Source organism: Triticum urartu, chromosome 5A (assembly GCF_056163025.1).
Source record: "Triticum urartu cultivar PI428250 chromosome 5A, HENAU_Tu73, whole genome shotgun sequence".
NCBI lineage: Eukaryota > Viridiplantae > Streptophyta > Magnoliopsida > Poales > Poaceae > Triticum > Triticum urartu.
The window spans coordinates 615,139,152-615,152,160 of record NC_141877.1 but is presented as its reverse complement, the minus strand read 5'-3'; the positions used below and the strand labels follow the sequence as shown (position 1 = coordinate 615,152,160).

Below are 13,009 nucleotides of genomic sequence, written 5' to 3'. Positions count from 1 at the left end.
TTGGGCACTCGAAAAATGAAAAATGAAATTTCCATGCAAAGAAAATGAAAACTTCCTTAAGCAAAATTGTTTGCCGTTTAAAGATGCACCCTTGTGCAATTATTTGGTAGCTTCTTCTTAACAAAAAAATCATTTTGGACACTAAAAAAATGAAAAATAAAATGCTGACATGACTTTACATTTTATTTTTATTTGACCACGACCAATTTTGGATGGTCATAACGTCCAATTTTAGATGGTCATAACGTTATACACACGTACTCCGTTCTCATTGGGCCATAGCCATCTCATGCGGATCATGCATCAAACACCGTTGGATGCTCCTGGATCCAACGGTAGCCCTTGCCCCCTCACCTCTCACGCACACCACAGCCCAAACCCTAGCTCACATCACACCCCTTCCCTCATCGCACCCCTCCTCCCCCCATCTCCTCACCGCCACCACCACCTCCCGATCCAATCTCTCCCCGCCGCCTCCCGATCCAACCTCCCACCCACTGCCGACCTCGCCGTCCCTCCCTCCCCTCACCATCTCTCCCTCGTCTCTCCCACTCCCCCGCACCACTCCTCGCCTACTACATCAACCGGATGGGCCAGACGCTGCGCCTCGTCCGCCCGCCTGTGCTCTGGGTCGTCGTCGAGGCCAGCAAGCCCTCCCCAGAGGCCGCCCTCACGCTGCACCGCACCGCCGTCATACACCGCTACGCCGGCTGCTGCGACGGCCTCAACGCCTCCCCCGCAGTCGACTTCCGCCCACACCAGCTCAATGCCGGCCTCGAGGTCGTCGAGAACCACCTCCTCGATGGCGTCGTCTACTTCGCCGACGAGGAGGGCGTCTACTCCCTGCCGCTCTTCGACCGCCTCCTCCAGATCAGGTATCTCCCCCTCCACTCCGCCGCCCCGCTTCATCTTCGTCGTGATCCGGTGCCGCCGACCACCCCCGCGTCTCTATCGCCCCGCCATCTAAGCAATGATGCCCACTCGTCCTCTGCGTCGCCCCTCCCCACACGCACCTGGGCCGCCTCCCCTTCGCCTGCTGTACGAGGCCCAGCAGCCCTCTGTTGGATTTGGTTTTCAAACTGAACATTTTGGTGTGGTGCCCTGTATCAAGAATTCGATCTGAAACTTCTGAAACTGAAGGATCGAACAGGAGCCTGTAGTTGACAGACTAGTATTCCCTTGTCAAATGCTTACTCCATTTTACTAGATTTAGTTATACCCTGCAATTTTTTTACAAAGGTTATACCCTGCAGTTTAGCTCTGTGTTATGAGGTATTGACCATCTGTGTGTTGATATTGATGTATCTGATAGTTCACTTGTAGCAAATCTTGCATCAATTAGGGATTCTTCAACTGAACTTCTCTTTCATTGTACCACCAAATACTGAAGTTTTGCTATGTGTTTTTGTCTATATAGAATTGCATTGATTCCCTCTTCTTTCAGTAGTTACATGGCTTGAGGTCTCTATATTCTTTTGAATAGGATGTACTGTTCTATGCAAAAGATCTGATTTGCACAAACATAGTTATCTGCATGTGCTTCCTGACTTGGTATTTTGTTATATCTTGTTGATTGAATGTATGGTGGTTCCAGTATAGTGGTAGTATATTCAGGTTTGGTGTGTTGCTGTGAGGTTAATCCCTTCGGAAACATTCTTTGAGAATTTTGTAATGCCTCCTTTGGGGTGTTGATACACTATTGCGCAAGTTCTATTGTATGTGAGTTTCTTTTGTTACTGCAAAGCATTGATACAATATGTCATTTGCAGGGAGCTCGCTCTGCATCCGAGTCTCAGTCATCTTGCACAGCAAGGAGCCGGACCAAGGGAGCAAGCAGCGCTGCTGGTTCCTTGAGACATGTGCATGTGTGGAGTAATTTTTCTTAGAGTATTTAACAAGATTGTGACGAATGTCACCGACACAACTTATATAGTTTGGTCTTTGTCTGATTTAGTTATTGCATCTTGTGTTCCTGTAGTATACTAACAAATGCCTCGCTGTGAGTTGTTGGCTGTTTTCATTCTAGTCTGAATATGATCATGTATCCTGTAGAATTGGATTTCTCTGGCTGTTCCGTAAACTGAATTTGGTTCAGTTAAAAAACTGCATTACCTCACAGTTTTGGGCAGCGAGCTTCTAACTGAAAAACGAGTTTGTTATGCTCATAATTTCAAGTTGTCCTCTACATATGAGTTGTAAAGCATGTTCTAAGGTTTCCGTAGAGTCCTCGTTTGCTTCGTTTGGATGTATGGTTTGAGAGCAGCCCTCTATTTAGTTTGCTGTCTAGAAATATAGTACAGTTTAATGTCGGTGGCGGTCTTGTCTTAGATAGATTCTGTAGTGTATTAATCTCACTGGGTAGAGTGGCCTACTTGCACATATAGTACAGTTTAATGTCGACATTATCATCATCAGGTCCCTGTTCCCTCTATTCTCTCCTGCCTTGTGATGTTAGTCTGTGTGCGCTCACTAGTATTGTTAGATCCTGTAAGTTGAATCGATGGTAGTGGTAGTAGAGTAGTATTTTTCTTCAGGTGAACCTGTTATAACTGACCATATCAGCACTAGTATCACATTTAGATTTAAAATGCTGACTGGATGTGTGTACTCGGTATTAGTCTTGTAGGATGGTCAGATTTAGAGACTCAACTCGTTTCTTCTTTTGTTCCTACAAGACGATTCAGCTTAACTTTAAAAAGTAACAGTAAATTTGGATACTGCCAGACACAAGAGAAGACTGTTACAACGATAGTATGTGCTACATTTGATCCCGGGTTGTATAACATATCTGTTACTGCAGGTCACCCATCCTTGAGGAGCAGGAGGGAGGCATCTAGCTGGCCATCAAGGGCCTTCTCTGCTCCTCTTCTTTCTTGACCATCGGTAACTCCAGGTTCCCGGGCTTCCAAGGCGCGCCAGCACACCGCCGCCATGCCTCCTCTGCTCTCCGGGCTCGGACCAATCGCTCGACCCTTCAGGTACGCACGTCTCCTGCTATTATCTCAACCCTGTGAGTGCCAACTTGCCTCTTGCCTGCCAAGAGTGTTGACTGAATTGCTTCTGATACATGTATGTGTGTGTTTGTGTGCAGCACAAGCCCTGCAGCAGCCGACGTGGGTTCAGGTGTCCCCTCCCCTGATGGCTATAAATCTACCATGCTCTGCTAATTCTATGCGAGCACTATTAGGCGTCCATTTGTATTTGCAAATTAGCAGTAGCTTGCAGAATATGTGCCATCCAAAGCATTGCCTTAATACGATATGCGTATCATTAGCTGGTATCCATATGGAGATAGTTTAGCAGAGGAAGAAATAAACACCTATGTTTCTTGGTCCGTGAAATTGCATTGGAGAGATGGGTCTATTATATATAGGTGATACATTACACTAGTTGAATTTGACCACGCACCAACTCCAACAAGTGATGGGTGCATGCTAATTGTTATTAGCTTCAAAACCTAGTAAATGCCTTTTGCACTAGGTACACCCTTGAATTTTTGTCCTTTACAACCTGATCGATGTACAACCTGTTTGCTTGAAAATAATTTTAGTTGATTCTTTGATGGAGCGCTAAGACTATGCGTGGAACATTAATTTTTATTATCTAAAACTACCGTCGTGTGATATGCAGGTGCCTAGTTTGTTTTTATTAGTTTTTATTATATAAAGTACCTCCCTGGAACATTGTTTGTCACCTTGTTTCCACTGATATGCAGGATATTGTTTGCTGCTTATGCTTTTCTGATCGACAGTATCAGGCAGTAACACATTAATTAGTCTCTTGGTTACTTGAAATCAAATCCATGATTTTGTTATGTACTGTTTGCTCACAGTTAAGTACAAGTTAACCTTTCATGTTAAGGCAAACCTGAGAACACTTGCTTGTGAGAACCAACTGGACTCCTTAGATATATCCAAGTGAAGATGTACTATTACTATGGCAGTGAATTTTATCTATGTGAGATTAGAATTTGAGTGCCATCATTCATCTTATGGTATCTTGTTCTCTATGATAACTGTTGACTTGCAAGATACAATGTTGATTTACTATATATACCCGCACAGCAAGTATATGGTGTTGTCTTATGGTTATGCTGCCTATGTCACCGATATTTAACTCTGCTATCTCATTCTGTCTTTATTATAAGCTTGGCTAACCTTGTAGATGTTGTCCTTCGTTCATCTACAGGACACCATCATGCATATGTTTATTCGGTTTGAACTTTGCATATGTTTTTTTGGTTTGAACTTTGCATATGTTTATTTAGTTTGAACTCTGCATGACATGAAGTAATTATTTCCAGTGTTTTTTTCAACTTTTTTTTCGCTTTCACTTGATATATACTTAGCTTGTACTTGAAGATGTGGTTTAATAATGGTGATTTTGTTCTACTTGGATGCATTGGTACCCCCCCATCATAGAGCGTACGGATGCAATGGCGGCAAGAAGATGATGGTCATGTGCATCATCAAGCACACCATGGTGATAATCTACCTCCTCACAAATGCTAACTAAATCCAGATTGATGTTGTCATCCACAGGTGTCTCTCTCGGTTCCCTTTATCCTGTGTTTGTGATGTTAGTGTATGTGCTTTGACTAGTAATGTTAGATCTTGCCTATTGAATGGATGGTCGTGGTAGTAGAATGGCATTGTTGTTTTAGGTGCAATGTGTTGCGGTGAGGTTACAGGACCTACACTTCATGCATATTCATAGTCTCTGTTTTCTTGTATGAATAAAAAAGCATGGTACTAGCTGGATTTGTGTTATCATTCTATATACAGAACTGTTCTTTTTTGAATGGAATGTTGATAATATATTGGTTCTATTTGTTCTGATTCTTCTCAGCTTATTCATGTAACAGGGTGGACGGCATGTTGCTGTTCCGTTAGCCCAGTTCTAAATGATCGCTATCGAAGGAGCTCCATGCTGAAGAAGAAAACACTTGTAGAGCTTATGAAGTATCTAGTTGTTACCCTATAGATCTTGTAATTGTGATTGCCATACCTGTAGAGCTTGTATCGTTATTCCACTTATAGAGCTTGTAAAGTTTGTGTTAAGAGTATTACGTGTTATTTGGAGAGTAGGAGCTGCATGAATCTGGTTGATATAATTTGAAGTATTACATGTGTTTTCTGTCAGTGCAATTTGAATACTGCCAATTTAAATACCAGTTATTTATTTACTGTTAAATTGAAATATGAATAATATGACCCTGATAGCTGGGACCCATGTGACAAGTGGACCCCTTTTTATATAAAAGAAAAAAAATAAAAACTGTTGGGAAAAAGGGCCCAGCCCAGAAACAAAAAGGCTAAAATGTGGGCTTGGCCCATGTAGTCAACCAAATTAATAGGGAAAAAATACATTAAAAAGGCTGAATTGTTGGGCTAGGCCCATGTAGAAAACTGAATTGGACCGGGCTGATTCTTGTGCCACATCAGATTGCCACGTCGGATGCCTACGTGGCCTGGGGGTGCTGCTAGTGACCAAAACAAAACAGTAGGCATATTTTGGTCGTAAACGTCTTCGACCATTCCAGAAGAAAGGTCGCTATAGTCAGTTTATGACGGCCAACTTTTGACCTTATGTTTTTGGTCACAAAAAGGTCACAAATGGAAATTTGTGACCATTCAGTGACCAATAGTGGTTGTCACAAGTTGACATATTTCTTGTAGTGAATGTGGGACCTAGCACTTACTCACATGTGTGTGGGACCCACAACTTATCCACATAAGCATGCCCCGACCCGAGCCATCCACGAGCCCGAGCCAGCCCACCCCCATTGCTTGCCCTTCCCCTTTCCCCTTCCCCCCACCTTGTTCTTCCTCTTCTCCGGCAACGAAGCGCGCCGCCGGCGAGTGATGTCTAGCTCAATTTTGGCCTCCCGCCAATCATGGCCGCACTATGGTCCAGTGTCGTTGACAAGATGCCCCGATTGCCCGCGCATTGAGCCTCTAAAGCGTTTGACTTGTGTGAAAGAGGAAAATGGCAACCGTGGGCGCGAGTTAGCCAAATGCTTGAGCAAGCCATAACCGGGACAGGTTAGATCCGTGTACTGCACCAAGCAGATGGATCAATTTCTTTATTTTTCCGTCGAATTTGGGCGGTGGATCTGATCCGGGGTTCATGCCGCCGTCGACCCCTGTTTACCTTGTTTTTCAGGTTCTGAAGAAATGTGGACATTTCGAGCGGCTCGATGAGTACGTTGAGAGGTTGAAATTGGAGGCTTCAACACAGGAGCTTAATTTCGATTTTGGGGGGCAGCTTGGTGTGGAACACGCCTCACATTTGGTGGACAGAGCCGATCCAATGATGGATAGTGTTGAAGTGAAGTGTGAATTGAATAAAATGGGCAAGCAACTAAAGCAGTTGATCGATTTGAAGCAGCAAGCAAATATGATGGCTGGAGCATTTTATTGTTGTGTGTCATTGCTATGGGTTTCTTTTACTTGATGTTCATCAATCGCTAGAAATTGTTACAGTTTCAGTATGTTTGTCAAGCTAGTTTCAGAGTCAGGGGTCCCTAGTTTCAGTTATTGTGTCTAGCTAGTAGTTTCAGTAAGTCAAGGATCATTTGTTAGCTGAATTTGAATTTGTGTGAAGCAAAGCCTGAATTCTGGTAATGATATTTAGACCCAATGATATTTTGGTAATAGGATGCGATATGTGCGCCATGCTAAGTTCTTGTAACTAAATCGAAGCAGAGATATCCAGTGTTCATGCTCTGTTCTTGTTCTTCAGTTAACAGAGTGCAGACCCCCCAAATTCAGAAAAACAAATCTTGCTGCCAAATAGATGTTGGGTCGTGAGAAAATAATCAGGCCCAAATTGGGACAAGCCCACCCGCGTAGGGGCACCAGCCCAGTTTTATAGCATAGAGGCGCCCATGTTTAAAAAAAATGCTTCGACTAAAACCTCTAAAATAAAATGTTGCTTTGGCAAATAAACCTTTAACAAACATATACTTCTTTACTTGTTTTTTCTTTAGCCAAATTTTTGTGTCGGATAAATGTTGGGCCATATGTATTGTACTTTTTTGTTTTGCTTTACATATTTGTTGCTTGTCCACTATTGTTTTGTGATTCTTTTTATGCATGTCTATGGCTCCATGAAACCCAAATTTGATGCATGCGCCATTCTTGACGACATACCATAGGTCGACATCAATGGCTTCAAGATGCATGCGCATCTTATTCTTCTAGTAGGGATATTCAGTTCCATCGAAGACGGGGCATGCAGCGGAGACTTTAATTATCCATGCAGTCGACATAGCTAAAACTCCAGGTGGTTAAACCGAATCACACAGAACAAGGGAGTACCTTGCTCTGATACCAATTGAAAGTGCTAGTGATCGACTAGAGGGGGTGAATAGGCAATTTTTATGAAAGTCTTCAAAACATGGAAGTTTCGAAGACAAACGATAGAATTAAACCTATTATCATGCAGCAGAAGGTAGACTACACTAGGCAAACCATAGTCAAGTATTCAATGAAGTGAAAGCACAATGACTAATAGCAGCTAGGCAGTAAAGATCAGGTAGGAAGATATTGTGAAGGGAATCAGAACAAGCAGTCACTCAATGAAGACAAAAGATAATGCAATCATACAATGACTTCACAAGGACCAACAATAAGTAAAGGGAAGGGAAGGATGAAACCAGTGACTCATTGAAGACAATGATTTGTTGGACCAATTCCAGTTGGTGTGACAACTGTACGTCTGGTTAGGGAGGCTGAGATTCAACTCAGAAGACCTCGTCTTCACCTTATTCCCCTTGAGCTAAGGACACCCAGTCCTCGCCCAATCACTCTGGTAAGTCTTCAAGGTAGACTTCCAAACCTTCACAGACTTCGTTCACCGGCGATCCACAATGACTCTTGGATGCTCAGAACGTGACGCCTAACCGGCTGGAGGATTCACAGTCCTCAAGTGTAATAAGTCTTCAGATCACACAGACAGGAAGACTTAAGTGATGCCTAACACTCTGTGGCTCTGGGTGTTTAGGGCTTTATCCTCGCAAGGAATTCTCTCTCAAAGGCTTCGAGGTGGGTTGCTCTCAAACGACAAAAGCCGTACTCTAACTCTGAGCAGCCAACCGTTTATGGTTGTAGGTGTTGGGGAACGTAGTAATTTCAAAAAATTTCCTACGCACACACAAGATCATGGTGATGCATAGCAACGAGAGGGAAGAGTGTGATCTACGTACCCTTGTAGACCGACAGTGGAAGCGTTATGACAATGCGGTTGATGTAGTCATACGTCTTCATGGCCCGATCGATCAAGCACTGAAACTACGGCACCTCCGAGTTCTAGCACACGTTCAGCTCGATGACGATCCCCGGACTCCGATCCAGCAAAGTGTCGGCGAAGAGTTCCGTCAGCACGACGGCGTGGTGACGATCTTGATGTTCAACTGTCGCAGGGCTTCACCTAAGTACCACTACAATATTATCGAGGTATATGGTGGAAGGGGGCACCGCACACGGCTAAGAAAACGATCACGAGGATAAACTTGTGTGTCTAGGGGTGCCCCCTGCCCTCGTATATAAAGGAGCAAGGGGAGGAGGCCGGCCGGCCCTATTGGCACGCCAACGAGGAGTCCTCCTCCTAGTAGGAGTAGGACTCCTACTAGGAGGGGGAAAGGAAGTGGGGAGGGAGAAGGAAAGGGGGGCGCCGCCCCCCCTCTCCTAGTCCAATTCAGACCAGGGGGGAGGAGGCGCGCGGCCCACCCTGGCTGCCCTTCTCTCTCTCCACTAAGGCCCATATGGCCCATTACTTCTCCCGGGGGGTTCTGGTAACCCTCCGGCACTCCGGTTTTCTCCGAAATCACCCGGAACACTTCCGGTGTCCGAATATAGCCGTCCAATATATCAATCTTTATGTCTCGACCATTTCGAGACTCCTCGTTATGTCCGTGATCACATCCGGGACTCTGAACTAACTTTGGTACATCAAAAACTCATAAACTCAAATAATGTTATCGAAACCTTAAGCGTGCGGACCCTACGGGTTCGAGAACAATGTAGACATGACCGAGACATGTCTCCGGTCAATAACCAATAGCGGAACCTGGATGCTCATATTGTCTCCCACATATTCTACGAAGATCTTTATCGGTCAGACCGCATAACAACATACGTTGTTCCCTTTGTCATCGGTATGTTACTTGCCCGAGATTCGATCGTCGGTATCTCAATACCTAGTTCAATCTCGTTACCGGCAAGTCTCTTTACTCGTTACGTAATACATCATCTCGCAACTAACTCATTAGTTTCAATGCTTGCAAGGCTTGTGTGATGTGCATTACCAAGAGGGCCCAGAGATACCTCTCCGACAATTGGAGTGACAAATCCTAATCTCGAAATACGCCAACCCAACATTTACCTTTGGAGACACCTGTAGAGCTCCTTTATAATCACCCAGTTACGTTGTGACGTTTGGTAGCACACAAAGTGTTCCTCCGGCAAACGGGAGTTGCATAATCTCATAGTCATAGGAACATGTATAAGTCATGAAGAAAGCAATAGCAACATACTAAACGATCGGGTGCTAAGCTAATGGAATGGGTCATGTCAATCACATCATTCTACTAATAACGTGATCCCGTTAATCAAATGACAACACATGTCTATGGTTAGGAAACATAACCATCTTTGATTAACGAGATAGTCAAGTAGAGGCATACTAGTGACGTTTAGTTTGTCTATGTATTCACACAAGTATTATGTTTCCGGATAATACAATTCTAGCATGAATAATAAACATTTATCATGATATAAGGAAATAAAATAATAACATTATTATTGCCTCTAGGGCATATTTCCTTTAGTAGGGGGTGGGCTATTTATAGCCACTGGGCAACCCAACCTGGTTTGTCCGAAATGACCCTTGGTCACTAAGGAACTAACACGTGTTCCAACGGTCAGATTTCAAACACACATGGCAACTTTACTTGGACTACAAGCAAAGCTGACTTATCCAACTCTCGACAAGATTTGCTCTCATAGTCTTCACTCGAAGACATAGGATTTTGGTTAAGCATCACTTCAGTCATTCTGACTGGTTCTCTTGGACCCCACTTAACAGTACGGTGGTTCCTATGACTCAACAAAGAAAAACACAGAACGACGAAACTGCTAAGTCTTCGCGCTCCATAGTCTTCACGCGATGTCTTCTCTTATCATAGTCTTCAATGTGAATGTCTTCACATACCACCTCTGACTTCAATGTCTTCTTACATTTTTAGGGGTCATCTCTGGTAGGAAAACCAAATCAATGAGGGACTTCTACCTGTGTTATCCTGTAATTCTCACAAACACATTAGTCCCTCAACTAGGTTTGTCGTCAATACTCCAAAACCAACTAGGGGTGGCACTAGATGCACTTACACTTCTTCCGGTGATCTGCCTCGCCTTTGAAATGCTTGCCTTTCTTTCGACATTGATGGTTGGTCGGAAGAAATCAACGATGGCCCAGGTACACATTCTTCCTGCATTTGTCCAGGTATATACTTTCAGTGTCATCTAAACAGTGCGTGCATGCGTGGTATCCTTTGTTTGTCTGTCCTGAAAGGTTACTGAGAGCGGGCCAATCATTGATGGTCACGAACAGCAACGCCTTTAGGTTAAATTCCTCATGTCTGTGCTCATCCCACGTACGTACACCGTTTCCATTCCACATGTGTAAAAGTTCTTCAACTAATGGCCTTAGGTACACATCAATGTCGTTGCCGGGTTGCTTAGGGCCTTGGATGAGAACTGGTATCATAATGAACTTCCGCTTCATGCACATCCAAGGAGGAAGGTTATACATACATAGAGTCACGGGCCAGGTGCTGTGATTGCTGCTCTGCTCCCCGAAAGGATTAATGCCATCCGCGCTTAAAGCAAACCATACGTTCCTTGGGTCCTTTGAAAACTCATCCCAATACTTTCTCTCAATTTTTCTCCACTACGACCCGTCAGCGGGTGCTCTCAACTTCCCGTCTTTCTTCCGGTCCTCACTGTGCCATCGCATCAACTTGGCATGCTCTTCGTTTCTGAACAGACATTTCAACCGTGGTATTATAGGAGCATACCACATCACCTTCGCAGGAACCCTCTTCCTGGGGGGCTCGCCGTCAACATCACCAGGGTCATCTCGTCTGATCTTATACCGCAATGCACCGCATACCGGGCATGCGTTCAGATCCTTGTATGCACCGCGGTAGAGGATGCAGTCATTAGGGCATGCATGTATCTTCTCCACCTCCAATCCTAGAGGGCATACGACCTTCTTTGTTGCGTATGTACTGTCGGGCAATTCGTTATCCTTTGGAAGCTTCTTCTTCAATATTTTCAGTAGCTTCTCAAATCCTTTGTCAGCCACAGCATTCTCTGCCTTCCACTGTAGCAATTCCAGTATGGTACCGAGCTTTGTGTTGCCATCTTCGCAATTGGGGTACAACCCTTTTTTGTGATCCTCTAACATGCGATCGAACTTCAGCTTCTCCTTTTGACTTTCGCATTGCGTCCTTGCATCGACAATGACCCGGCGGAGATCATCATCATCGGGCACATCGTCTGGTTCCTCTTGATCTTCAGCAGCTTCACCCGTTGCAGCATCAATGGGCACATCGTTAGGTTCCTCTTGATCTTCACCAGCTCCCCCCGTTGCAGCATCACCGTATTCAGTGGGCACATAGTTGTCATCATACTCTTCTTCTTCGCCGTCTTCCATCATAACCCCTTTTTCTCCGTGCCTCGTCCAAACATTATAGTGTGGCATGAAACCCTTGTAAAGCAGGTGGGAGTGAAGGATTTTCCGGTTAGAGTAAGACCTCGTATTCCCACATTCAGTGCATGGACAACACATAAACCCATTTTGCTTGTTTGCCTAAGCCGCATCGAGAAACTCATGCACGCCCTTAATGTACTCGGAGGTGTGTCTGTCACCGTACATCCATTGTCGGTTCATCTGCGTGCATTATATATAATTAAGTGTCCAAATTAATAGAACTTCATCATCACATTAAAACCAAAGTACATACATAGTTCTCATCTAACAACATATAGCTCTCCAAAGCATCTAATTAATTAAACCATACATTGAAACTATGTAAAACATTTCAATGTGAAAACAAATGCGATCATAATCGCAACCAAGGTAACAATTGATCCAACGGCATAATGATACCAAGCCTCGGTATGAATGGCATATTTTCTAATCCTTCTAATCTTCAAGCACATTGCATCCATCTTGATCTTGTGATCATCAACGACATCCGCAACATGCAACTCCAATATCATCTTCTCCTCCTCAATTGTTTTATTTTTTCCTTCAACAAATTGTTTTCTTCTTCAACTAAATTTAACCTCTCGACAATAGGGTCGGTTGGAATTTCCGATTCACATACATCCTACATAAATAAAATCTATGTCACGTTGGTCGGCATAATTTTCATAAACAGTAAATGAACCAATAGTTATAAAGATAATATATATACCACATCCGAATCATAGACATGACGAGGGCCGACGGGGGCGGATACCAAAACCATCGCACTATATAAGATGCACTAATAAAAGTAATAAGAAAATAATACAAGTATCTATGTAAACATACAAGTAAGAATATTTTTTCCTTTCAGAAAGAAGATAAGAACAAGAGGCTCACCACGGTGGTGCCGGCGATGAGCTCGGCGCGGGTGATCGACGGCGGTGAAGACGGGGACGGGGCATGACGGACCGCTAAACCTAGACAAATATTGAGGAAAATGGAGCTTGGAGGTCGAGCTTGGAGAGGAGAAAGCTTAAGTAGTGTGGCTCGGGCATTCCATCGAACACCTTGTGTGCATAGGAGGTGAGCTAGAGCACCACCAAGCCCTCCCCTCCCCCTCGGCCAGAAAAAAACAGAGCAGTGTGCTCTGCTCTTACGCGAGGGGGTATATATAGGCACCTCATTGGTCCCGGTTGGTGACATGAACCGGGACTAAAGGGAGCCTTTGGTCCCGGTTCAAGCCACCAAC

The 13,009-nt window shown here is 44.2% G+C and overlaps 1 protein-coding gene across 2 annotated transcripts; it reads left to right on the top strand.

Moving 5' to 3' along the window:
* Positions 1 to 398: 398 nt before the first annotated feature.
* On the top strand, positions 399 to 5,141 carry LOC125506209 (putative glucuronosyltransferase Os04g0103100). Of its 2 annotated transcripts, XM_087522062.1 has the most exons (6): positions 399 to 875; positions 1,770 to 1,865; positions 2,801 to 2,978; positions 3,092 to 3,123; positions 4,422 to 4,541; positions 4,865 to 5,141. In XM_087522062.1, exons 1-2 carry the CDS (start codon positions 589 to 591, stop codon positions 1,852 to 1,854), a joined length of 372 nt encoding a protein of 123 aa, XP_087378188.1. In that variant the 5' UTR covers positions 399 to 588; the 3' UTR covers positions 1,855 to 1,865; positions 2,801 to 2,978; positions 3,092 to 3,123; positions 4,422 to 4,541; positions 4,865 to 5,141. The 2 variants fall into 2 exon arrangements, with proteins under 2 accessions (XP_087378188.1, XP_087378187.1); XM_087522061.1 differs by having other exon boundaries at positions 1,770 to 2,978.
* The last annotated feature ends 7,868 nt before the right edge of the window (positions 5,142 to 13,009 follow it).